Source organism: Lemur catta, chromosome 2 (genome assembly GCF_020740605.2).
Source record: "Lemur catta isolate mLemCat1 chromosome 2, mLemCat1.pri, whole genome shotgun sequence".
Classification (NCBI taxonomy): Eukaryota; Metazoa; Chordata; class Mammalia; order Primates; family Lemuridae; genus Lemur; species Lemur catta.
Window position 1 is genome coordinate 1,571,090 of NC_059129.1, and position 22,043 is coordinate 1,593,132.

The 22,043-nt window shown below is 62.8% G+C and overlaps 2 protein-coding genes and 1 long non-coding RNA gene across 8 annotated transcripts; all 3 read left to right on the forward strand.

Moving 5' to 3' along the window:
• The first annotated feature begins 91 nt into the window (after nt 1–91).
• Nucleotides 92–3,678, forward strand: LOC123631480. Of its 2 annotated transcripts, none has more exons than XR_006733168.1 (3): nt 92–298; nt 3,038–3,157; nt 3,357–3,678. It is a non-coding gene; the product is annotated as an uncharacterized LOC123631480 (long non-coding RNA). The 2 variants fall into 2 exon arrangements; XR_006733167.1 differs by having other exon boundaries at nt 3,044–3,157.
• A 915-nt stretch (nt 3,679–4,593) lies between these two features.
• NPW (neuropeptide W) lies at nt 4,594–6,448 on the forward strand. The gene is made up of 3 exons (XM_045540938.1): nt 4,594–4,633; nt 5,248–6,043; nt 6,264–6,448. The coding sequence occupies exons 1-3, from the start codon at nt 4,594–4,596 to the stop codon at nt 6,322–6,324; spliced, it is 897 nt and encodes a 298-aa protein (XP_045396894.1). The 3' UTR covers nt 6,325–6,448.
• A 3,347-nt stretch (nt 6,449–9,795) lies between these two features.
• SLC9A3R2 (SLC9A3 regulator 2) lies at nt 9,796–22,043 on the forward strand. 5 transcript variants are annotated; one of them, XM_045541150.1, is made up of 8 exons: nt 9,796–10,225; nt 10,703–10,761; nt 14,627–14,827; nt 20,118–20,297; nt 20,549–20,702; nt 20,777–20,820; nt 21,402–21,464; nt 21,703–22,042. In XM_045541150.1, exons 1-8 carry the CDS (start codon nt 10,057–10,059, stop codon nt 21,859–21,861), a joined length of 1,029 nt encoding a protein of 342 aa, XP_045397106.1. In that variant the 5' UTR covers nt 9,796–10,056; the 3' UTR covers nt 21,862–22,042. The 5 variants fall into 5 exon arrangements, with proteins under 5 accessions (XP_045397106.1, XP_045397108.1, XP_045397105.1 ...); XM_045541152.1 differs by having other exon boundaries at nt 10,166–10,225; nt 10,642–10,761; nt 21,703–22,040; XM_045541149.1 differs by lacking the exon at nt 9,796–10,225 and having other exon boundaries at nt 10,322–10,761; nt 21,703–22,043.

Genomic DNA, 22,043 nt, shown 5'->3' on the forward strand with positions numbered 1-22,043 from the left:
CCGGGCTGACGTCACCGGCCCGCCCAGCAACGGGCCCGCCCGGCGGAAGTGTGCGGCGCGGCTTCCGGCCCAGCGAGGCGCCGGCTAGAGCGGCGCCCCTGCCCGGCCCCGGGCGCTCTAGCCGGAGCTGGCGACTCGGAGGTCTGGCGTCCCCCGCGCCCCCTGGGCTGCTCCGGCCGGACCCGTGTCCCGGCCCGTTTTCCCCCCCTTCCCCCGCCGGGCTCCGTGGACTAGGACTTCCGGATGAAACACGGTCGCCCAGTTTGAGTTTCAGAGGAACGAGGAATAATGTTTTAGCGTAAGTATAGCCCAAATGTCGACGGGCTGTTCTTAAATGTGTCACTCGTTGTTCCTCTGAAATTCAAATTGAACTGGACTTCTGTATTTTTGTTTGTTAAATCTAGAAACCTTGTTAGGAGCCCAACATCTCTCTCCAGCCCAGACCTCTCTCTTGTATCTGGAACACACACAAGCCTGGCCACCAGGCTCCTCCACGCTGCTCCCCTAGCTCCCTGTTCAAACCCTCCAACAGCACGGAGGGACCCCGGTCTCCGGGCTAGGGGCAATCTCGCCCCGGCCCTCTGGAGAAGGGGCCTATAGAAGGCGGGAAAGGAACATGCCCCCTTCACTGCTGGGCACACTTGCCAAGCATGGAGCCTGCACAGAGGATCGTCCGGGCATGTTTGAATGGCTGGCTGAGTCCTGGGGCTTGGGGTTTCTGCAGCTGTTGGTGGCCTCCTCCCTACCCTTGGGGGCCGGGCACACTTGGGACTCGCTTCCTCTGCGGGGAAGCAGGCCGGTCCAGATCTGAACCCTTTTAGAGAGGAGGCAGTATATTGTGGGGGAATGAGCCTGGACTTTAGAATCAGGCAGAAATGGGCTTAAAAACTCAGTTCTGCCACTTATTTGCTGGTGACCTTGGTTGGCTCACTGAAGTCCTTAACGTCCTCGTTTGCAAACCAGGATCACTATACACAATAAATCAGATGGCCTGGCCCCATGCAGATGTCTCACCTTCATGAAACCCCACTAAATGGACAGCAAAGGAACGAAAAAGCTATTAATCTACCAGCACAAAAAAATAGGATGAAGGAAGCAGAGAGGGAAAGATATAAACAAATTTTGGAATGACAGAAAGAAGATGAAGGAAGGTGCTTTGTTTTTCAGAGCATCCTAAAGACTAAAGACCCCTGGGAGACCCCAGTGAGAAATTTCACTCACAGAACCACTGAGGGTGTGTGACACAGGACCCTGAAAGCAGGATTGTGAGGAAGTCCATGCACTGAACTGGGGTGCAGCACTGTAGGGTCTCATTCTTAAATGGAAACAGGAGGCCAGAGCCCTCCAGGCTTGTGGGGAGAGCCTGCAGAATGAAAGACAGGCCAAAACAAACAGACCCAGAGAGTGGAAGGACACTTTAGAAAGAACTATATTTGATATCCACAGAAAAGATACTGGTTCCATGAAATGAAAATAGGATGCCTTGGACAACAATAACAGCCACAAAACAATCAGAACAAGAAAGAGCTCATGTAAATTCAAAATACAACAGCATAAGTAAAAATTCACTAGCAAGGCCAGGCACGGTGGCTCACACCTGTAATCCTAGCACTCTGGGAGGCTGAGGTGGGAGGGTCGCTTGAGCTCAGGAGTTCAAGACCAGCCTGAGCAAGAGTAAGATCCCATCTCTACTAAAAATAGAAAAATTAGCCAGGTGTGGTGGCGCCTATAGTCCCAGCTACTCAGGAGGCTGGGGCAGGATGATCCCGTGAGCCCAAGAGTTTGAGGTTGCAGTGAGCTATGATGATGCCACTGCACTCTAGCCAGGGCGACAGAGTGAGATCCTGTCTCAAAAAAGAAAAAAAAAAAAAGAAATAGTTTATAACCTAAGTCAGCGGTTCTCACCCGGCGTGATTTTACCCCTAGGAGATGTTTGGAAATGTCGGGAGACATGCTGGGCTCTCATGGCGGGACGGGACTGCTACTGGCATCTAATGGTACATGACTCTCCTGAGGCTGCGATAACAATTACCACAAACATAGTGGCTTAAAACCACACAAGTTTGTCATTTCACAGTTTGGGAGCTCAGAGTCTGAAGTGGGTCACGCTGAGCTAAAAGCAAGGTGTGGAGAACACACCTTCCTTTCTGGAGGCTGCAGTGGAGAACCTGCTTCTGAGCCTTCCCCGCTCTTAGAGGCTCCCCAAGTTCCCTGGGTCACAGGCACTTTCCGTCCTCAAGGTCGGCAGCACCACTCCAAGCTCTGCTTCCACCTTCCTCACAGACCCCGCCCTGCCCTGGCCTCCCTCTTCCACACTCAGGAGCTCTCATGTTACATTGGGCCCACCTGGATAGTTGAGGCTAACCAGATTCTAGTAAGGTCAGCTAATTAGCAACCTTAGTTTTATCTGCAGCCTAATTCTCCCTTACCATGTAGCATAAATATTCACGGGTTGCAGGGATGAGGGGTGACCATCTTTGGGGGGCTGTTATTCTGCCTACCAAAGTGAGTGAAGGCCAGGGATGCTGCTAAACATCTTGCATGCAAAGACAGCCCCTACTGGTGTCAGTGGCGCTGAGCCTGCGAACTTCTGCCCTAAGTGGCAGATGTGTCATGCTGGGGGCACTAGCCAGGGAGGCGCAGCGGGAGCCCCCTGGGAAGCTGGAAATCCTCTCTATCTGTTCTGGGCTTTGAGCTTGCAGGTGTAGGTGTATATGGAGGCAACATACGTGAGCGTTTAGATACGCACGGTTTACTGAAAGTATGTTATGCCTCCTTAAAAAGACCACCATTTAAAAAAATAGCAGTTAAGCTTATGATTGAAATATGGAAATAAATACTAAGGAAACAGCCAAAAGAGTTGGAAGCAGTTGCCTCTGGAGAGCAGGACCAGGACGTGAAAGGGTGGCCAGAGACAGCTGTTTTTCTTTCTTATAGTAGCATTTGGTTTATAATGTATGTTATCCTGATAAAATTAATAATTTAAAAAATGACAAAATAGAGAGAGTTGCTCATTCACCTTATCCTCATGGGGGAGTTCCAGTTCCTGTTCTGGGCCCAGCTCAGTGCTGGGGCAGACGTGGTCCCGGCCCCGAGCAAACACACCCAGCTACGATCGGCTGCTCCAAGAGGGACTGTTCTGTGGAGGGAACGAGAGGTGAGTCAGCTCTCCTGGGCTACTAGGATCATTACCTCCTCTCCCGTGGAGCTTTGGCTCCAGACCCCTGGAGGTGGAGGCAGAGCCTTAGTCACCAGGCCCCCTGGGCACTGGACTGGGTGGGGCCCCTCCTCTGCACCCTGAACTGGGAACCCCCACAAACCCTCAAGCGATTCTGGGTTTCCCTCCTTTTACCCAGCCCTAGGCTCACCCCGCCATGCATTCTGCACACGCCCACCCAGAAGACACCATGCCCAGTGCTGTTCCCACGTGGCCTACATCCCCCCAGCACATCCCGATATTTTCACCCCCTTGGGCTGCAGCAATAAACAAGACAGAGGAATTCATTGCTGGTATTAAACTTCAGAAAATGGTAGCACACTGAACCTGTCATGCTGCAGAGTGTTCTCTTCTTTGTCCCGCATTGGATTTTTGAGGTTCATCTATGCTGCTCCCATTTGTAACTGTCACAGGGACCTTGTCCCAGCCGACTGTTGTTGATCAGTTTCCATATTGATGGACCCGCCCCCCCACAAGTTCCCTGAGCCACCCACAGGGGGCGCCCTAGGCCCTCCTCGGGCTGGACTGTAGTTCCCCAGGGTTCCAGGAGTGTCTAGGTCCCCTTAGCAGGGGACCCCCGCGCTGTGTCGTGCTGTACTGTCCGCCCACTGCACACTCCAGGTGGCTCTCCAGGACAAGGGGCCCCAGGGGAGCCCCACGGGGGTGGTGGGTGGTAGCTTTCTGCTGCAGCGGCCCCTGGTCCCTGTGGTCCTCCAGGCACGGTAACAGCTCCCTCTGCATCCCCTACCCCGTCCCCCCATCAAAGTGTCTTCACTAGCAGGTTGGGGGGTTGGTCAGCCTCTGGGAAAGCAACAATAGCTCCCAGCTGCAGACATTTATTGAATGCCTACTGGCTGCCAGGCACAGTTCCAAGACCCAGGACTGGATCATCAATGCTCACAACAAGATGATGAAGTGGCCGCTATTATTGCTCCCAGGTTTCAAATGAGGAAACCGAGGCAGGAGAGGTTGAGGCACTTACCCTCTCCCCTGCACCTAGCACTGTCAAGCCTGGGTCAGATTTGAACCTGGCCACCAGGCCCCACGGCCCACGTCTCCCCAGTTCTGTGTGTCGTTTGAGGGGAGAACTGCTGCTGCTTCTAAACCTCCCCAGGGACTGCCAGACCCATCCAGGTGCCTTCCTCTGCCCCCTACCCCTCCTCTACCCCTCTCAACCCGGATCCCTCGTTCCCTTAAACCAAAGTTTGTGGGGGGGGTCTAGGATGTATCTCATGCCCCCAACCCCCGCTACTTATCCAGCAGGTGATCTGGGATAAGCCACTTCTGCCCAGGCCTTAGTTTTCTCATTGGTAAAATGGAATCAATAATAGTCCCACCCATGGCACTGTCTGGAGGTCAAAATAAGACATGTCGTGATGATCCCAAACAAGATCCCCGGTGTCTCGGACCTGGAGGGTGGCCCAGGAATGGTGTGGTTGCTGTGGGAGGGGAAGCCTGATTATTTTGAGGGCTGGATTCATCCTCAAAATAAAATTTGCACCTGCTGGGAGTCTGCCCTCTCTGGGTGGGGAATGTTAGGCCCAGGCAGGCCCAGAGGAATACTGGGGGGACTATTCAGACCAGGGCCATTTAAGCAGAGTCCTGAAGGATGAGTAGGAGTTTGCCAAGTTGAAAAGGAGGGAAGGATGTTCTAAGCATAGAGACACAGAGGCAGCAAAATCACAGGTTGTTGGTTCAGACAAAAAATTGAGACTGGCTGAGAAAGTGTTCTGTGGGGGAGGGGACTGTGACCTCAGGAGGCGCCGGAGGTTGTAGGGTCTTATCCTGTCCTGCCAGGGCCGGAGGTGTGAGGAGGGGCTGGAGAACCGCTCACCTCAGGGACAGCTGTGTGTCCAGCTTGAGGTTTCCAAGCCTCCATCTGACTGCAATGGGGTAAGGGCTTGGTGGGAGAAGCTAGGGGTGGCAGGACAGGACAGGTGTGGGCACAGATTTGAGAGCTGTGTTAGGCAACGACAAGGGACAGCCTTCGGGGGAGAAGCCACACAGAATGGTCTCGAATGGTGCCTGAGGCTCACGGCCCCAGACTGCCTTCCTGGTAGTTCCACCTCTGCGGGAGGAGGCGGACAGGAAGGGGCAGCGCCCCAGGGGAGCTCAAGACCAGCTCTGGCGAGGCCCACTCAGTGAGGCGCTCCGGAACCGCGTCCCCGCCCCACAGCCCGCGCTCCCTCTTCTCCATCCCTGCCGCCACCTGCGGGGATCCCAGCGGGTACTGCGGGGGCGCGCGGGGCGGGGCCACCAAGCGGTTATAGCTGGACCCGCCGGGACCACTGCTCACTTCCAGCCTCCCGCGCTCCGGCTCCCCGACGCCCCAATTCCCAATTTCGGGGCGCGCCCAGACCCAGCCGAGCCGGTTCCTGGCCCGCCCTGCCGGGCGGCCGTCGACGCGAGCGCCCTGGCGCAGGGCCCGGGGGTGCGGGGGGCTCCTGCGAGCCGGCGGCTGCTGGCGCTGCTGCTGCTCCCGCTCTTGCTGCCGCCGGCTGGCGCCTGGTACAAGCACGTGGCGAGTCCCCGCTACCACACGGTGGGCCGCGCCGCCGGCCTGCTCATGGGGCTGCGCCGCTCGCCCTACCTATGGCGCCGCGCGCTGCCCGCGGCCGCTGGGCCCCTCGCCGGGGACGACCTCTCCCCGGGGCCCGCCGCCCGCGATGCTCTCCTCCTGTATCCCTCCGGGCCTCAGGAGCCGTGGGACGCGCGACGCGGGAGCTCCCCGGCTGGGCTCCCCGTCCGTGCGCCCCGGAGCCCGCGCACCCTGGAACCGGAGCCGCGGTTGGGCCCCCACTCCGGGACCTTCGCAGAGCGGGCCAGGTACGTGAGGGGAGGAAGGAGGCCGGGTTGGCAGCGGGCAGGAGTCCCGGGGGTCTGAGCCCGGAGCACACGTCCGCGCGTCCACGGGGCCATCTCCGGCCCCTCCATCCTCCACTCGGCGCTGAAAAGGGCCTTCCCGGAGCAGCCTCTACCCTAGCGGCCCGGGGGGCAAGGGGGTGCGCACGGCCCCCTCTCTACGGACCTGCTCTGTTCTTTCTAGAGCCTTCGGAGACGCGTCTCCCGCCCAGCCATGGCCCCGCCTGGCCGCAGGGTCGCCCTGAGAGCTTCCCCTACCCGCCGCGCCCCCGCGCCTGACCCCGGAGGAGTAGCTGCGGCTTCCCGGGCGCGCAGCTCCCTCCGGCCAGGACGGCCGTCTGGTCAATAAAACCCGCCTGATTCCTGCGCCCCCGCGTGTGACCCTTTTCCTCCGCGCTGTGTACTTTGCCATCTCGCTTCGGGGCGCAAACAAGCCGCGCCCACGCCCTGGCAAATGTCACCGGCCCCCGCGGACGGAGCTGTGGACCGCGTCGCCCCGCAGCCATCCGCACGTCCCTGGGGGCAGAAGAGGGGGGGCCAGGCAGAGACGCTGCTGGGTCTGGTCCCCTCAGCCAACGCCGCACTCTCCCGTTTGGGGTGGGTCGTCAGACCAGGTCTCAGGGCTGACGACCCCAGGAACTCCTTGAGGGGAGCAGCTGGACAGACCCTGGGCCCTGCCCCATCCGCCCAGCTGTACAGAAGGGGAAAAGCCGGGACTCCTCAACCCAGCCTCCTAGGAGCCCCCAGGGTGCCCCGCATGTCCTCTGGCCAGGCTGGAGAGAGTGTCCCCCTCCCCAGTGTGGACTTCCCCCTTTCCCCCATCTCCCAGCATTCATTTCAAACCTGAATCTCTTTGAGCCCCCTCCCTCCCCTCAGCCAAGGGCTTTGGGAGAAGAGGTATGGCTCCCCCTCTTCATGCCACGCCCTCCTCCTGTCTACAGCTGTCCCCTCCCTTCCCCAAGAGCCCGTGCACCTCATACCCTCTGCATTTCCGGGCCGTGGCTCCAGCCCCACATGCACGCACTGTGCCATCTCGAATGCCAAGGCCTTCCTTTACAGGCCCCTCTGGTTCCCCCTCACTCTCCTGCTCTCTCTCCAATGCTCTTTATAGGCTTCTGACTCCTACGACTGGCCTGGACCTCACACGGCCAGGGTCTTGTGCCCTGATGCCTTCTGCCCTTGGAGCCCTCCCTTGGCCCTGTGCAGGGTCTCCCCTTGGGGCCACCAAGCAAGGGCTGGAGGAAGGGTGGTCCCAGAGCTGCCCCTGTGGAGCCAGCTTCCATGCTCCCGCCCTTCATCCCTTGCTGGCCATTCCTTTTGATGTCCTGGGTGCATCCTTCTCCCTAGCTGACCCCAAGTGAGAATGCTCCTGTTTCTTCCACCCATTCCATGGACCCCTATATGCATTTACCTTGAGTCCACCCAGCCCTCTCCCAGGGTCTGCACTGGAGGAAGAAGTAGGCAGAGACCCCTTGGGTCGACCTGTTCTCCTCCCTCCAAGCTCACTCCTCCCCCACTCCTGCCCTGCTCCTCATGGAACCTGACCTTTAGGAACGTGGATGTCCTGATCTTGTCATCCCCAAATGCACAACTCCTCAAGCGCTCCCCTCTGCCTATGGGACAGTATCCATGCCCTGGGGCTGGGCCACAGGGCTGACCCTGTCCCCCATCCCATTGCCCCCCTCCCTCCTGCCTCAGCCTGCGGGAGCCCTAGGTAGGTTCCAGGACAGCCCAGGAGCTCCCACCCTGAAGGACGCCCACCCAAATGCCCCTCCTCGGGCTGCCCTAGCTGAGGCTGAGGTGCACAAAGCCCTGTTTCCCAGGGTCTCAGCGATGTCTCCCCAGTGCTTACCAGCACCGGGTGCCAAGTGGTCCTCAAATGTTTGGTCACAAGTGCTGGGACACTTTTTGAAGGGCCTAGATTTCATGTTGCTGGGAGGTACAACAGCCCAGAGAGGTTGGTGCCAGGTCCAAAGTAGGGGGGCAGGGCTCCTCCCCTCGGGCCACCACCCCACCATGCCCTTGGGGCTCCGGCCTCACCCCAATCCCCACCCCGCAGGACTGGATCAGGTCGTAGCCAGGGGGGCTTGGACCCCGCAACCCCGACAACTCCCGCCAGGTGGCGCTGCGCGGCCGCTGTTCCCTGCGACAGCCGCCGACGTGCGCCTCCAGCGATGGGCGGGGCACGAAGCGGGCGGTGGGCGTGGCCAACGCGGGCGGGCCCTGCTCGGGGGCGGAGCCAGCGCGGGCATTGGGGGCAGGGCGCGCGGTTCTCCGTGGCGCATTCCCGCCCCTCCTCCTCCGCCTGGGGCCGGGTCCCCGCCATTTCTCCCCTTATGTCCCCTCCGGCCCCTGGTCTCAGTTGGCCTCCTCCCTCCTTCCGTCGCGCGGGCCCCGCCTGCCCCTTCCGAGCCTGAGAGCTCGGCGTCGGCTGCGAGAGGAGGCCTCGGCGAGGTCCGGGCCCTTAACGCCCACCGGGAGGCGGCGCCGGCCGGGAAGCTCCGGACCACTACTGGGGCGTCGGACTCGCGGCTCCGCCCCAGATGGGGCCCGGCCCTGCGCACGGCCACCTCCTATTTCCGTCCGGATCGCTGGTGCCTCGCCGGAGGGATGCGGGTTCAGTGCTCAGAGGAAAACCCCCTGCCGACAGGAGCACGGGGACAATCCCCAGCCTTGGGGGACCCTCCGACAACCCAGGGGAGGGAAAGACTGAAGCCTGCTCTCCCTCTGTCGCAAAGGGGACAAACGCCTCGGTAGCAAGTTGGCAGGGGTGGCTTTAGGGGATGGAGTGGATGGGGGACTCTCCCAGGCCTCTGATTGCCCCTGACTTACCCTCCTTCCCTCCCGCAGCTGGCTTGGGGGCCCGGGTCACCCCATCCACACCCTGCAGAACAAGCAAAAGAAAGCCCACCCTCCCCTTCCCATTCTCGGAGACTCCAAACAGCTTAGAGCTCCGACACCTCCCAAGTCCCCACCGCGAGGCCTTTGCCTCTCCTGTCTCCCACACCTCCACACCTCTGTCACAGGCCCTGTCGTGCCCAAGGTCGGCCTCAGAGCCAGGCCCGGGAGGGTTTGCCCATGAGAGCACTGGGTCACCCTCCTCTCCTGGTACTCTAGCCCTCCATGCCTTACTCTAGCCTCTCTCACTGATCCTGCTGCCACCCTGACATTGTTACCTCCAGCTCTTCTCTGCCTGCCTTTACTTACCCTGTTGCTGTCACCTACTTCACTGGGCGCCCACTTCCTTTGTTACCCAGCCTTGTTCCTCTATGATGTTGCCTTTGTTACTCTGTTACCTTCCTTGGTACTTCTTCAGCTCCCCTTTTGCTTTAGGGACTCCTTTGTTACTCTGTAACTGCAGTGTCCTGCATACTACTTCCTTGGTTCCTGGCCCTGGCTGTGACCTCATGTCCCTGGCTACCTTCCCTCCCTTAGCGTTGTTCCCCATCCCATCTTCAGTCATAGGCAGGAAGATGCAGCCGAGTCCTGGGCTGCAGAAGGCTGGTGAGGGCTCAAGGCTGATCAAGAGAGTCTGCCCTACATAGTTGGGGAGGAGCTCTGCAAGCCCCCTGACCCAGGGGACCTGGGGCCCCTTCCCTCCCCTGCGGGTCTGGGGCTTTTGCATCTAGCCACCTCCCTGGACTCTCATGTGGCCACAAAGCTACAGGCTGGCAGCTTTGGGGTGGGCCTGGTTGCTGTGGGATGACCCCTGGGCCCCACCTGGGTGTGGTGTGTGGGGTGTAGGGTGGCCACACTGCCACACCCATCCTCATGGTCTCCAAGGGCAGCAGCACTAGGCTGGGTACAGAAAGGCATCCATCCCCTGCACAGGCAGACAGATGGACTCGGCCAGCTAGGCCGGAGCCTATGCCGGTCTCCACCAGGAATTGCAGAGGTGGGGGTGGGGGAGCAGCCATTCAGCCTCCGCCTAAGTGGCTTTTAGGGGCAGCTGCTGGGGTGTGGGCACCCAGGGGGCCATGTCCCAGGAGGCTGCCCAGAGGCAGGCCCTGCTCTTGGGTGGGGCCTGGGGAGCCCAGACCAAGGGCACTGGAGAGAGGACAGAGAGGGCAGGACTGAGCCAAGCCTGCTTTTCCTGCACACATGGGGAATTGTCTTGGCTGGCTGGGCCTGAGCCCTGGGTACCAGGTATGTGCAGGGGGCCTGGCCAGGCTGGGGGGGGGGGCAAGCTGGGCCTGGGACTTAGCCATCTTCCTGTATGTGAGACTGAGAAAGAGCTCCACAGCGAAGAATGTGGACTCTGAATCTCACAGTCTCAGGCCTCCTTCCTCTCCAGACCTGTTTCTTGATCTGTAAAATGGCCTGGTCCCCTAAGTTGTTCCAGGTAAAATGCACTCAGAGAGGCATGGCAGTGCATGATGACTCTCCACTGTGATTAGTATTGTCTAGTTGGGGAAGAGGGGACACTCATGCTTGGGGAGGCAGAAGCTGGGGGAAATGGACGGCTGGAGGCTTGGGAGGGGGGGCCTGCAGGAATAGCTCCTGTGTGGGTGGACCACTGCCCACATCCTAGAGGCCAGAGTTCTCAGGGCAGTTCATCCCAGGTCAGGAGGAGAGTAGCAAAGACCCTCAGGTTTCAGCCAGACGAACTCATCCTTCCCCCAGCCTCGCACAAGCCTGGGATTGCGAAGTCACAGGCCAGACCTGGGTGGACTGGAACACAGGTGAGCGGCCCCAGCAAAGGGAGGGAATGGACATGCATTGCAGATAGCCCAAACATTGCCTGGGAAGGTCGGGGAGTCACTGGTCACTGGCCTCCAGGGTCCAGGGAGGGGCTGGTGCATGCTACTTTTAAACCCCTCTTTGCCCTCCTGCAAATGGGCCAGGGCAGCTTGGCTGCAGAAGGGATCCAGATACAGGGACAGCAGAGTGGGAGCAGGCAGGGATTGGAGGGGCGGGGAGGGGGCTTCCTGAGGAAGGTGGGACGGGCTGCCGTCCCTGTTCTTACACTTTGGTCCCTGTGCGGGGTCTTTCGGCCTGGGGACCCTTTCTCCAAACTGTCCCCCACATCAAGAACCTGCCTTCCTGCCGTGAGCGCATACAGTAGGTGTCCAATAAATGTGCCTGGAATAGAAGGCAAAGGCGCTGGCGCCAAGGAGGTTGCCCAGAGTAGGGGCGAGGCGGAGGGACTCCCAGTCTCCCAGTGGCTCGGGGGTGCCGGCCCCGCAGCCCCCTTGGCGGGCGGGCGCGGAGGCGGGGGCGGCGTGGCTGGCGCGGCCCGGGGCGGGGGCGGCCGGCGGGGGCGGGGAAGGGGCGGGCGCGGGGGCGGCGCCGCAGCCGAGCCCCAGCCAGAGCCCGAGGCGACGCGGGCCAGCGGAGCCGCCGAGGCCACCGCCGGTCCCCGCGCCGCCCCTGCGCCCCTGCTTGCGGGCGAGGGCCGGGAGCGCGGGGCCAGCCGGGCCGGCCGGGGGCAGCGGGCGCCATGGCCGCGCCGGAGGCGCTGCGGCCGCGCCTGTGCCGCCTGGTGCGCGGCGAGCAGGGCTACGGCTTCCACCTGCACGGCGAGAAGGGCCGTCGCGGGCAGTTCATCCGGCGCGTGGAGCCGGGCTCCCCCGCCGAGGCGGCCGCGCTGCGCGCCGGGGACCGCCTGGTCGAGGTCAACGGCGTCAACGTGGAGGGTGAGACGCACCACCAGGTGGGTGCTCGCCTCGCCCGGGCCCTCCCCGGGGAGCGCGTCCCTGCTGGGCCAGGCGGGGGTCGCCCCCCCGGCCTGCGGAGCTCCTTGGGGGCGCTGGGGACGTGGCCAGGAGGCGGCGGCGACCAGCCTCCTTCCTCGCCCCCCCCCCCGGAAGCTCCGTCCTGCACGGGGGGTGGGGGGGCATCCTGGCAGGGAGGGGCCCGCACTGCGGCTGCTCCGGCCCTGGGCCCTCAATGTACCATGTGTCAGGGTTTCCGCAACTTGGGGCGTCTCCGTGCAGGTGGGGACCTGGGTGCTGTGGTGTGTACCTGCGTGCGTGTGCACACAGCTGGGTGTGCGTGTGGGCAGGTCCCTCGAGGGTCATCCATGTGTGCTCACATCTGCCCTATGCACCCAGGAGGGGTCACAGTAAGGGCATCCCTGTGTGTGTTTACATCTGTGATGTGTGTGCTGGACTGTATGCATTGAGTATACAGGTCTGCACGCCTAAATGTGAGTGTGTGGACAAGTCCGCACTGCTGGGCGTGTGTGCTCTGGGCTGTGTGTGTGTGTGTGTGTGTGTGTGAGTGTGGGGACAGGTCCGTACATGTGTGAGCTCGGCTCTGTGTGTGTGTGAGTGTGGGGACAGGTCCGCACTGCTGGGCGTGTGTGCTCTGGGCTGTGTGTGTGTGTGTACAGGTCTACACTGCTGGATGTGTGTGTGACCTGGGCTCTGTGTGTGTGTGTGAGTGTGAGTGTGTGGACAGGTCCGCACTGCTGGGTGTGTGTGCTCTGGGCTCTGTGTGTGTGTGTGTGTGTGTGTGTGAGAGTGTGTGTGTGTGTGGACAGGTCTACACTGTTGGGCTTGTGTGCCCTGGGCTGTGTGTGTGTGTGTGTGTGTGTGTATGTGTCTGAGTGTGTGGACAGGTCTACACTGCTGGGCTTGTGTGCCCTGGGCTGTGTGTGTGTGTGTGTGTGTGTGTGAGTGTGTGAGTGTGTGGACAGGTCTACACTGCTGGGCTTGTGTGCCCTGGGCTGTGTGTGTGTGTGTGTGTGTGTGTGTGTGTGTGGACAGGTCTACACTGCTGGATGTGTGTGTGACCCGGGCTCTGTGTGTGTGTGTCTGTGTGAGTGTGTGAGTGTGGAGACAGGTCTACACTGCTGGATGTGTGTGTGACCCGGGCTCTGTGTGTGTGTGTGTGAGTGTGTGAGTGTGGGGACAGGTCCGCACTGCTGGACGTGTGTGCCCTGGGCTGTGCTGTGTGGACAGGTGGGGGTGTTCCTATCCAGGCCTATGTGTCTGCGTACCTGGCCATGTGCACCCCTCACTGTGTGTCCCGCCAGGTGTCTCTGGGTCCAGGGGAGCTGGCCACTGGTGGCAGCACATTCCTTAGCTCCAAAGATGCTGCTGCTTTCTCAGAGGCTACCTAGCCCAGCAGGAGTCACTGGCCACAGTCCCTGCCTCCTGTGGCTGGACCCACGGCCAGGAAGAACAGCCCTCTTCCCTGAGGGCTGACTCACCTGAGACCCTGGTTGGGCCAGGCTCCCTGCACCCCTTCTGCTCTCGGTCCTCTGGGTCCCTCACAGCACCAGGTCTGTGACCTGTCCGTGTGGCCAGTCTGGGGCCTGGTGATCAGCAGATTGGATCTTGGCTAGGCCAGGAGCTGAACTGTTCTACCCGGGGGCCTTGTCTGTCCATCTGTCTGCCACCCTTCTGTCCTCCACCTGGAGTGTCGGCTGAAGAAGGACGGGGGTCAGGGCTGGAGGCCTTGGCCTGGCAGGCTGAGCAGAGGGCTGGCAGCGCTGGTGCCCGGCCTCTGTTTCATAGTCTCCACCACCCTTGCCCCAATAACGCCTGCGTATCCGAGGCCTCTGGGTGCTGGTCTCTAAGAACTTCACACACACAGCCATGCTGGACCTTCCCCGCTGTCCCAGGAGGGCAGGAGTGAAATCGTGACCCCAAATTACAGATGAGGAAAGTGATGCTCAGAGATCTCGGGAGACTTCTCTGGGTCACACCGTCGGGAAGCAGCAGGGTGCTGGGTTCCCCCCCCCCCCCGCCACTCTCTGGTCATGGGGACAGAGGAGGGACAGAGGAGGGACAGAGGAGGGCCTGGTGAAGATGGGCCTAGTTCAGACCCTCCCATCTGTTGACCACACCTGGAGCCCAGCAGCTGGTGGGAGCCGCGTCCGCCCTCCCCCAGGCTGCAGGTGGGAGAGGCGCTGCCGCCCTTCCTTCCCCGCTGCCTGGTGGCACTGCTCCTTCTCCCCGCGCACACGCTGGCCTCCTGCCTGCTCAGACACTGCGCAGGCCCCTGCGCCTCAGCTGTCCCACAGGTGGACCTGCCCGTCCCCCTCGCTGGCTGGATCTGACTCCTGCTTCTCGGGCTGGAGTCACACAGCACCACCAAGAAAGACAGGGATGGGTACAGACACCCAAACGGGGATCCAGGGAGACACCTCTCTCCCTCGGACCCAGACTGAGGACAGACTCCAACATAGATGGATGCACGTGGGCACACGCGGACACGCATGCACACGCACATGCAGCCTGAAAGCCTGAAGCCCAGCCATGCACCACCTCTGTCACTTTCAGGCAGACTAACTCACCCAGCTGGCAGCACCCGGCAGCCCCTTCCCCATTCCTCCTGGGGAAGACCCTGGGCTGAGGGCAATGCCCTGGCAGGACCCTGAAGCCTTTGCAGCCTGGACCTCAGAGTCAGGGGCCGGGAGCAGGGGAGGGAGCGCTGGAGCCCGGGGGTGGGGGGCGGGGCCGGCAGGCCTCTCAGTCCAGCCGCCCACCCCGGCAGGCCAGCTGCCCGCCCATGCCCGGGCCAGCCTGGAGTGTGCCACTGCCCATGGGCTGCCCAGGGTGCCGGCCACTGACCTGCTCCTGCCCCCCGCGCCCCCAGGTGGTGCAGAGGATCAGGGCTGTGGAGGGGCGCACGCAGCTGCTGGTGGTGGACGAGGACACGGATGCGGAGCTGCGCCGGCGGCAGCTGACCTGCACTGAGGAGATGGCCCAGCGGGGGCTCCCCCCGGCCCACGACCCCTGGGAGCCCAAGCCAGACTGGGCACGTGCGGGCAGCCTGGGTTCTGATGCTGGCAAGAAGGTATGGAGGGCTCAGCCCACACGGACCACCAGGCCCCTCCCAGAGCCACCGTCTCAGCCTCCTGATGTCAGTCTTCGCCTCCGGTCACTTCTTTTCTGTCTCTTGGGCCCCTTCTCTGCCCCAGCGACCACCCTCTGTGCCCCTGGGGACTACCCTGGGTGCTCTCTGCCCTCAGCCTGTGTTCCAAACCCGATGGGGTCAGGGCAGCCTGGCCTGACCCTCTTCTCTGGGATGCTTGGTAGCCACCTAGCCTAGGAAGGGGTCACTCCGATAAGCCACACCCCCTTCCCCCTGCCTAGTGGCTGAGGAACCCTGGGAGGAGTTGCTGGGACATTCCAGGTCTGGGTGTGCCCAGCCCTGTGCCTGCCTGTGAGTCTGTGGGTGCCGAAGGCTTGGCGGGGGCTGGCTTCTGCAGGCAGTGCCGGGGCTCAGGGAGCCGAGCAGACTCCAAGCTGGGCCTGGCATGCGGGGCTGGAGTGGGCTGGGAGCAGGGCTGGGCGGGGCTGGGTCCGCTGTGCACCTGCCCCTGCGGCCTGTTACCTTCTGCCGCTGGGTGCTGGCGGGCCCCACAGGAGCTTATGGGGTGAGCGCACACCTGCCCCCATTTCTGTTCCTCTCGGGAACCTGCCGGGTAGCACCTCTCCCTTGCCTTGCCGCCACCCCAGGCCAGGAGGCCCCGAAAAGAACAGGGAAAGGCCCGTCCCACCTCCTCCTAGGTGGCCGGGCCTGGCAGGTGGCCCTGCCTAGCTGTTGGTTTTGCCCTCTTGGAAGCTGTAATGTGATTGTTGCTCGTGCCCTGTGCCTTTTGTCCTTCTTTTTTTTAGAAAGCCATTTAGAGCAGTGGTCCCAACATTTTTGGCACCAAGGACTTGTTTCATGGAAGACAGTTTTGCCACGGAAGGTGGGGGGGTCGCATGGTTTCAGGACGATTTGAGCACATTACATTTACTGGCCAGTCAGACCTCTCTGCTGAGGACAATCTGCATTCGCAGCCGCTCCCCAGTGCTGGCATCACCGCCTCAGCTCCACCTCAGAGCATCTGGGATTAGATTCGCACCAGGAGCCGCAACCTGGACCCCCCCATGCGCAGTTTACAGTGGGGTCCACTCCTGTGGGCAGCTGAGGCCGCTGCTGGTCTGACAGGAGGCGGAGCTCAGGCTGTGATGCGAGTGAGGGGAGCGGCTGTGAGCACAGAGGGGCTTCGCTGGCTCATCCGCCACTCACCTGCTGTGCAGCCCAGCTCCTGACAGGCCAGGGGTGGGGTGGGGCTGGGGACTGCAGCTTTAGAGGATTTAAGCCCAGGGTTCCCCAGATCCCACTTTGAGTATCAGTGGCGCGGGCAGTGGAGGTGTCAGGTCTGAAGTTTCCGGGTGTGCAGAGGACTTGACCTCTGCCGTTTCCCTTGTTCCCTTTCCCAAACTCTCCGCACTCAAGCTGGCTGCGTCTGTGAGCTGAGCCCCACGGGGCCTGTCTCGGTGGGGACATGGCATTCCTGGTGGGAAGCCCAGCCTGGGAATGGGGACCCATGGGACACTTTGTTCCCTGGGACTTGAGGGCAGGCTGTGGGAGCAGTCAGGGCTGCTGAGCCTTGGATGGGGGGCCCGGCTGGGCCTGGGGGCGGGGGTGGGCAGACCGGGCCCAGGCTTCCTTCCCCCAGGCCGAGGTTGGAGCCTCCCTCCTTCCCGGCACCCTGTCCCAGGAGGAAGTTCCCCTCCCTCGAGCATTTGTCCATTGATTTAGACACAAATGGCAGAGTTCACCTATTGGTGGAAAAATCCGCCCTCGGGCCCTATCTGGAGGGTGGGGTGGCTTAGGCACCTTGGGTGGGACCTTCCCCCTCTCTGCTATTTCAGGCTCTGGGGGCTGCAGGAAGCCCTAGGAGGGACTTCCTCTGGGCGTATTTTTAGAGGAACAAAGAGAGGCCGGACTGGCAGGTCCCTCTGTGCATGAGGCTGGCGTGGGGACAGGGTCTCTCCTTCTCCCTCTTGGCCAGAGACCTGACAATTCATTAACTGAGCTCACGGCATTGCAAGGAGAGCTGGGCCACATCTGACCCCCGCACACCAGGCTCAGACACCGCCCAGCTTGGGCTGGGTGCAGGCTGTGGGCACTGCTCACCCTGCGGGGCTGTGCTCTGACAGCGTGTTGGTGGCAGAGGGACAGGAGCGTGATGTGTGTGGTTTTGCTTTGGAGAGCTGGGGTCCCCCGGGGTAAGGGCCACTCTTGCCCCTCTCAGCCTCCGTGTCCTCTGTTCTGGCCGGGGCCGGAGCGGTGGGGCAGGGGAGGACACTGATGTGGCCGCCCCTCCCTATGGGGGCCCTGAAGGCCTAGTCAGTGGTGACTCAGCCCTGGGCTGCACCCGGCGGGGGGTGGCTGCGGCTGCATGTAGTGGATCCCAGCAGTGACGCTGGGCAGCTAGCGGTGTCAGGGCCATGGAGGCGGTGACGGACCCTGGGTCCTCTGCTTCTTTGCCCCCCGTCTGTGCCCCACCCCCGTCTGTAGGGCCTTGGGGGCTGAGAGTGAGTGACTGGGCTGAGAGGAGGCTGCGTAGGGTAGGACATGGCACCTGTGACAGGCTCCCCGGCTCACATGCACCCATGGGTCCCTGCAGCACTGTCGTATGTTCTGGGCCAGGACCCCTCCCTTGCCTCCCTGTCCCCCAGCCCTTGGTCCTGGAGCAGGGCAGGGCCTTCCAGCAGCTTCCTTCCTTTTTTGGGACGGAAATCCAGCTGTGTGGGGGGCGCTGGGCTGGAGCCTCCGCAGGGGAGTGGGCTCAGTCACCACCCTGCTCCCCAAAGTGACTCAGCCCCCATGTCCCCACCCATCCCCGGGGAGCCTGGGCCACAGTGGGAGGTAGATAAGTGGGCTAGCAGTCTGGGCTGGCCAGAGAGCTCGGCTGCCCTGGCCAGAAACCCGCCGCTGCTCGTCTGTCCCTCCTGTCATGGCCCGCTCTGGGAGTGTCACACCGCCTGCCCCAGCCCCAGGAGCCCCTCCACGGAGCCTGCCCCAGCCTATGCAGGTCAGGTGGGGCAGGCTGGGGGGGTGCCTGGCAGGGGGCTTAGCCCTCCAGGGTAAGAAGAGGGGAGAGGGGACAGGGACTGTGATGTAAGCAGGCTGGACCCTGAGCAACAATGAAGGCCTTTCTCTGCCAGGGCTGGTGAGTCACCGTTGGGGGGGTACCCCATGCCAGCCTATTTGTCTGGTCACAGGCATGGCTGGGGGACCAGGGCTTGCCTAGCTCTGCCACTTGGGGCCGCCCGGCAGGGAGCCCGAGGGAGCCTGAGGGCCTGGGGAGGCGGCAGGAAGTGCGGCTGAGCCAGGGCACAAAGGAGGAATGTGAGCAATTCACGCCTCCCGCCGCTGCCCCCGGGCCCTCCAGCCCCACCCGTGGCTGCCAGCAGCCCCCTGCATTGCAGCCCCGCCACTTGAGGGCCTGGTGCCAAGTGTGGCACCCCTCGGACCCTGTTCTAGTGAGAGGGGTGTAGGCCAGGTGTTGGGAGGAAGCTCTCGGCCCAGCGGGGAGAGCGTGAGAGCCGGCGGCTCTGGACTGAGGCGCAGGGACGGCTAGAATGACCCGGAGAACACAGGTGGGGCTTCAGCCTGGCCTCGTGGCTCCAGATGCTTGCCAAATCCTGCTTCCTGTTTGGGGACCTCGAGGGACGCTGTCCTGCAGGCTGCCGTGCAGGCGTGGGAAGGGACTGCAGGGGCCAGCACCGTGGGGACATCCGTCCATGGGTGTGGCTGCGCGTGTCATCTAAGTAGTGCGTTCGTGACTGTGTGTTTGGCTGTCTTGTCTCTGTGACATGAATGTGCCACTGCACCTGGGCCAGGCACGGCCACGCCATGCTGCCACCTCTGCTCTGGCCTCTGGTGCTGCCTGGGTGCTGTTCCCTGAGAGCCACCTCCAGTGTCAGGGCCAGTCTCAAGGCCCCACACCTGTTCCTCCAGGTGTGTGTGGGGAAGGGGCCGAGTCTGCGTGGTGGGCCCTGGAGGTCTGAGGATCTTGCACCCTCCAGCTCAGCTCATGCTGCCCAGCTGGGTCCCTGGCGTGCCTGGACCAGGGGGCCACATGGGGCCAGGCAGCGGGGTTCAGAGGGTCGGCAGGAGACCCCCAGGCCAGGTGTCTGGACAGGCTGAACAGGAAGAGGCTGCTCTAGCGTGAGGGGAAGGCCCAGAGCCCGGGGCCGGGTCCCTGCAAGAGGATGCCCTTGCTGCCAGGGCTGGGTGGCTGCCCACGGACATGGGCCATTCCTGGCTGATTTGGGTTTGGAGTGAGCTTGCAGGCCAGGTGGCTGGTGTGGTCAGGGGGTGGCCTGGGCTGCAGGGGGCGAGGTGCCCAAGGCTTAGAGACCAACCCTGAGATCTGAGGGACCCTCCCCCAGTGCTGCCCCAGCCCTAGCCTGGCCCACGGTCCCTCAGCAACACGCAGGGAGGTGGCCTGCGCGCTGTCCCCTGCACACGCCCCGGAACCCTGAGCGCTCCCAGGAAACCTGAGCTGCCACATGCCCGCTCGCTCCCGCCATCGCCATGTTTAATTGAGTACCAGCAGCCGCTGGCCAGGGCCACAGCCACAGGCACTGCCTGGCCCCGGCTGGGTGGGGGTCACCAGGCCTGGCCCCTGCCTGCCCGGCCCCCAGGCCCAGAGCCCTACTGCAGGATGCCAGAGGTAAAGTGAGGCAGGCCCCGGGGGGCGGGGGGCCCACAGGGCACCATGCGGCCATCCGAGCCCAGGCTGGGCAGGGAGGCGGGCGGGCTCCGGCCCTCTCACTGGGCTTTTGCCCCAGCCCCTTCCTTCTGGGCCGTGGGGCGGGGCAGCTGCAGTGTTTGCTGGAATGTGAAAGCAAACACAGCCGCCACCGCCACCGCAGCAGCCTCACGGAGGCCTTTGGACAGAAAACAAAACTGCCTGGCCTGAGAGCTCCGGGAGGGGTGCACGGGGGCCTGGCCGCTTCCCATACCGCCTGGGTGCAGCCCTGTGCTTGAGCCAAGTGAACTCTCCCTGCCACCCTGTAAGGCAGCTGGTCCCAGCAGGAGCCGTTTTCAGGTTTAGAAACTGAGGCTTTGCCCAGGATCCCACAGTGGGGGCTCAGGCACAGGCAGCCCTCCCGAGGGGCCAGCCCCAGGGGCATGGGGTGCCCAAGTGTTTGTCACCGAGACCTAGGCCTGCCCTGAGGGACGTGATACCGAGTGTGGGGCTGCGTGGGGCTGGGCAGCGGCTCCTCCAGGGTGCGTGGCCACTGGGGGTGGGAGGCTGGAGCCAGAGCCTGAGCCGAGTCCTGTGTCCCTGTAGGATGTCAATGGGTCCCCAAGGGAGCTGCGCCCTCGGCTCTGCCATCTGCGAAAGGGACCTCAGGGCTATGGGTTCAACCTGCACAGTGACAAGTCCCGGCCCGGCCAGTACATCCGCTCCGTGGACCCAGGCTCACCCGCTGCCCACTCTGGCCTCCGAGCCCAGGACCGACTCATTGAGGTACCGGGGGGGGGGGGGCGGTGCTGGGGCTGCTCACGTGTGTGCCCACGTCCCCTGGTGTGTCTGTGTGTCCATGTCCAGGCCCTGGGTCCTTGCTGGGAGGAGGGAGACTCCGGAAACCTGAGCTGGCACTCCTCACGCTGCCTCGGCTGGTGGCAGCTTTGATGAATATTTGATGCCACACCTGGCCAGGTGGTGTGGGGGGCTGGCTGGGCCCTTGGGCAGTGCTGACCCTGTGCTGGTGGCGGCAGGTGAACGGGCAGAATGTGGAGGGGCTGCGCCACGCTGAGGTCGTCGCCAGCATCAAGGCGCGGGAGGACGAGGCCCGGCTGCTGGTGGTGGACCCTGAGACAGACGAGCACTTCAAGCGGCTTCGGGCCACGCCCACCTCGGAGCACGTGGAAGGTGGGTGCAGCCCAGGGCCACACAGGTGGGTGCGTGTGGAGGCCCCGCCAGACACTGACACAGTGTCTCCACAGGTCCACTGCCGTCACCAGTCACCAACGGGACCAGCCCTGCCCAGGTGAGAGGGTGGGCCCAGGAGACCTCAGGGGCACCTCTGGGGGCCCCCAAGCCTGCCGGAAGCTCCCCTCCCTCCAGAAATCCTCATCCTTGAGTAGGTGCAGATGTGAGCTCCTCTCTGGCCCTGTTACCCCAGCTTTTATGCCCACAGTGGATCCTGTCTTGGGTCAGCGCCACACCCTGCCACACAGCACCTAGGGTCAGGGCTGCTGCCCACTGTCCCTGTCCCCAGCACCACGTAGCTAACAAGTCATCCTCCAGTCTCTGCCTCCTCATGGAGTCCTGGCCTCACCCCGGCCATTGCTCGTGCGGGCACTTCCTGCACCCAGACTGCCTCACTGTGCCGTGGGCCGGCCATGGCCAGGGCCACCTGCCCGGTCATTGCTTGGGGACTGGCACCCTACCTAGCCGGAGCTGGAGTGTACTAGAGGTGTGGCGCCCACCTCTGGGCGGAGGAGCAGATGTAGCTGTGTGTGTGGGTGCGCGTGTGTGTGCGGATGTGTACGTGCGGGTGCATGTGTCTGTGGCAGTGGCTCCCTGGCGGGGGGGATGCTGAGGGCACAACCTGCCCTGGTTTCCCAGCTCAACGGGGGCTCAGCCTGCTCATCCCGAAGTGACCTGCCTGGCTCGGACAAGGACACCGAGGTACCCGGGTGCCCTCCCTCCACTGCTGTGCTCACACCTGGGGGTGCCAGAGGTCTTGGGGTGGGTGTCTGAGGGCCATCAGCCCAGGCAGTGGGGCCACCACCTCCAGAAAGCCCTCCTGGGCCCAGTGAACAGCCCCCCCAGGTGGCCTCCGGCGTGAGCTCCCCCGTAAGGGCTGCCTTCTGGAGCTTGGCTCTGGGGCTCACTCTCCACACCCCGCCCCCCTTGCTCGCCCCAGGACGGCAGTGCCTGGAAGCGAGACCCCTTCCAGGAGAGTGGCCTTCACCTGAGCCCCACGGCGGCTGAGGCCAAGGAGAAGGCTCGAGCCACTCGCATCAATAAGCGGGCGCCGCAGATGGACTGGAACCGCAAGCGTGAGATCTTCAGCAACTTCTGAGCCCCCCCCGCCTGTTCGCTGGGCCCCCCCCAGAGCCCCCCAAGCCTCAGTGGGCTGGAGGGTGGTCCCATCACCACCCAGAAACAAACCTGTGCCCCAGGAAGCCCTCATCCCGCCCCTGCCCGCTGGGTGCGGGGTGGGGGTGGGGGGGGCTGTTGCAGCAAGATGGGGGGGAGACGGGG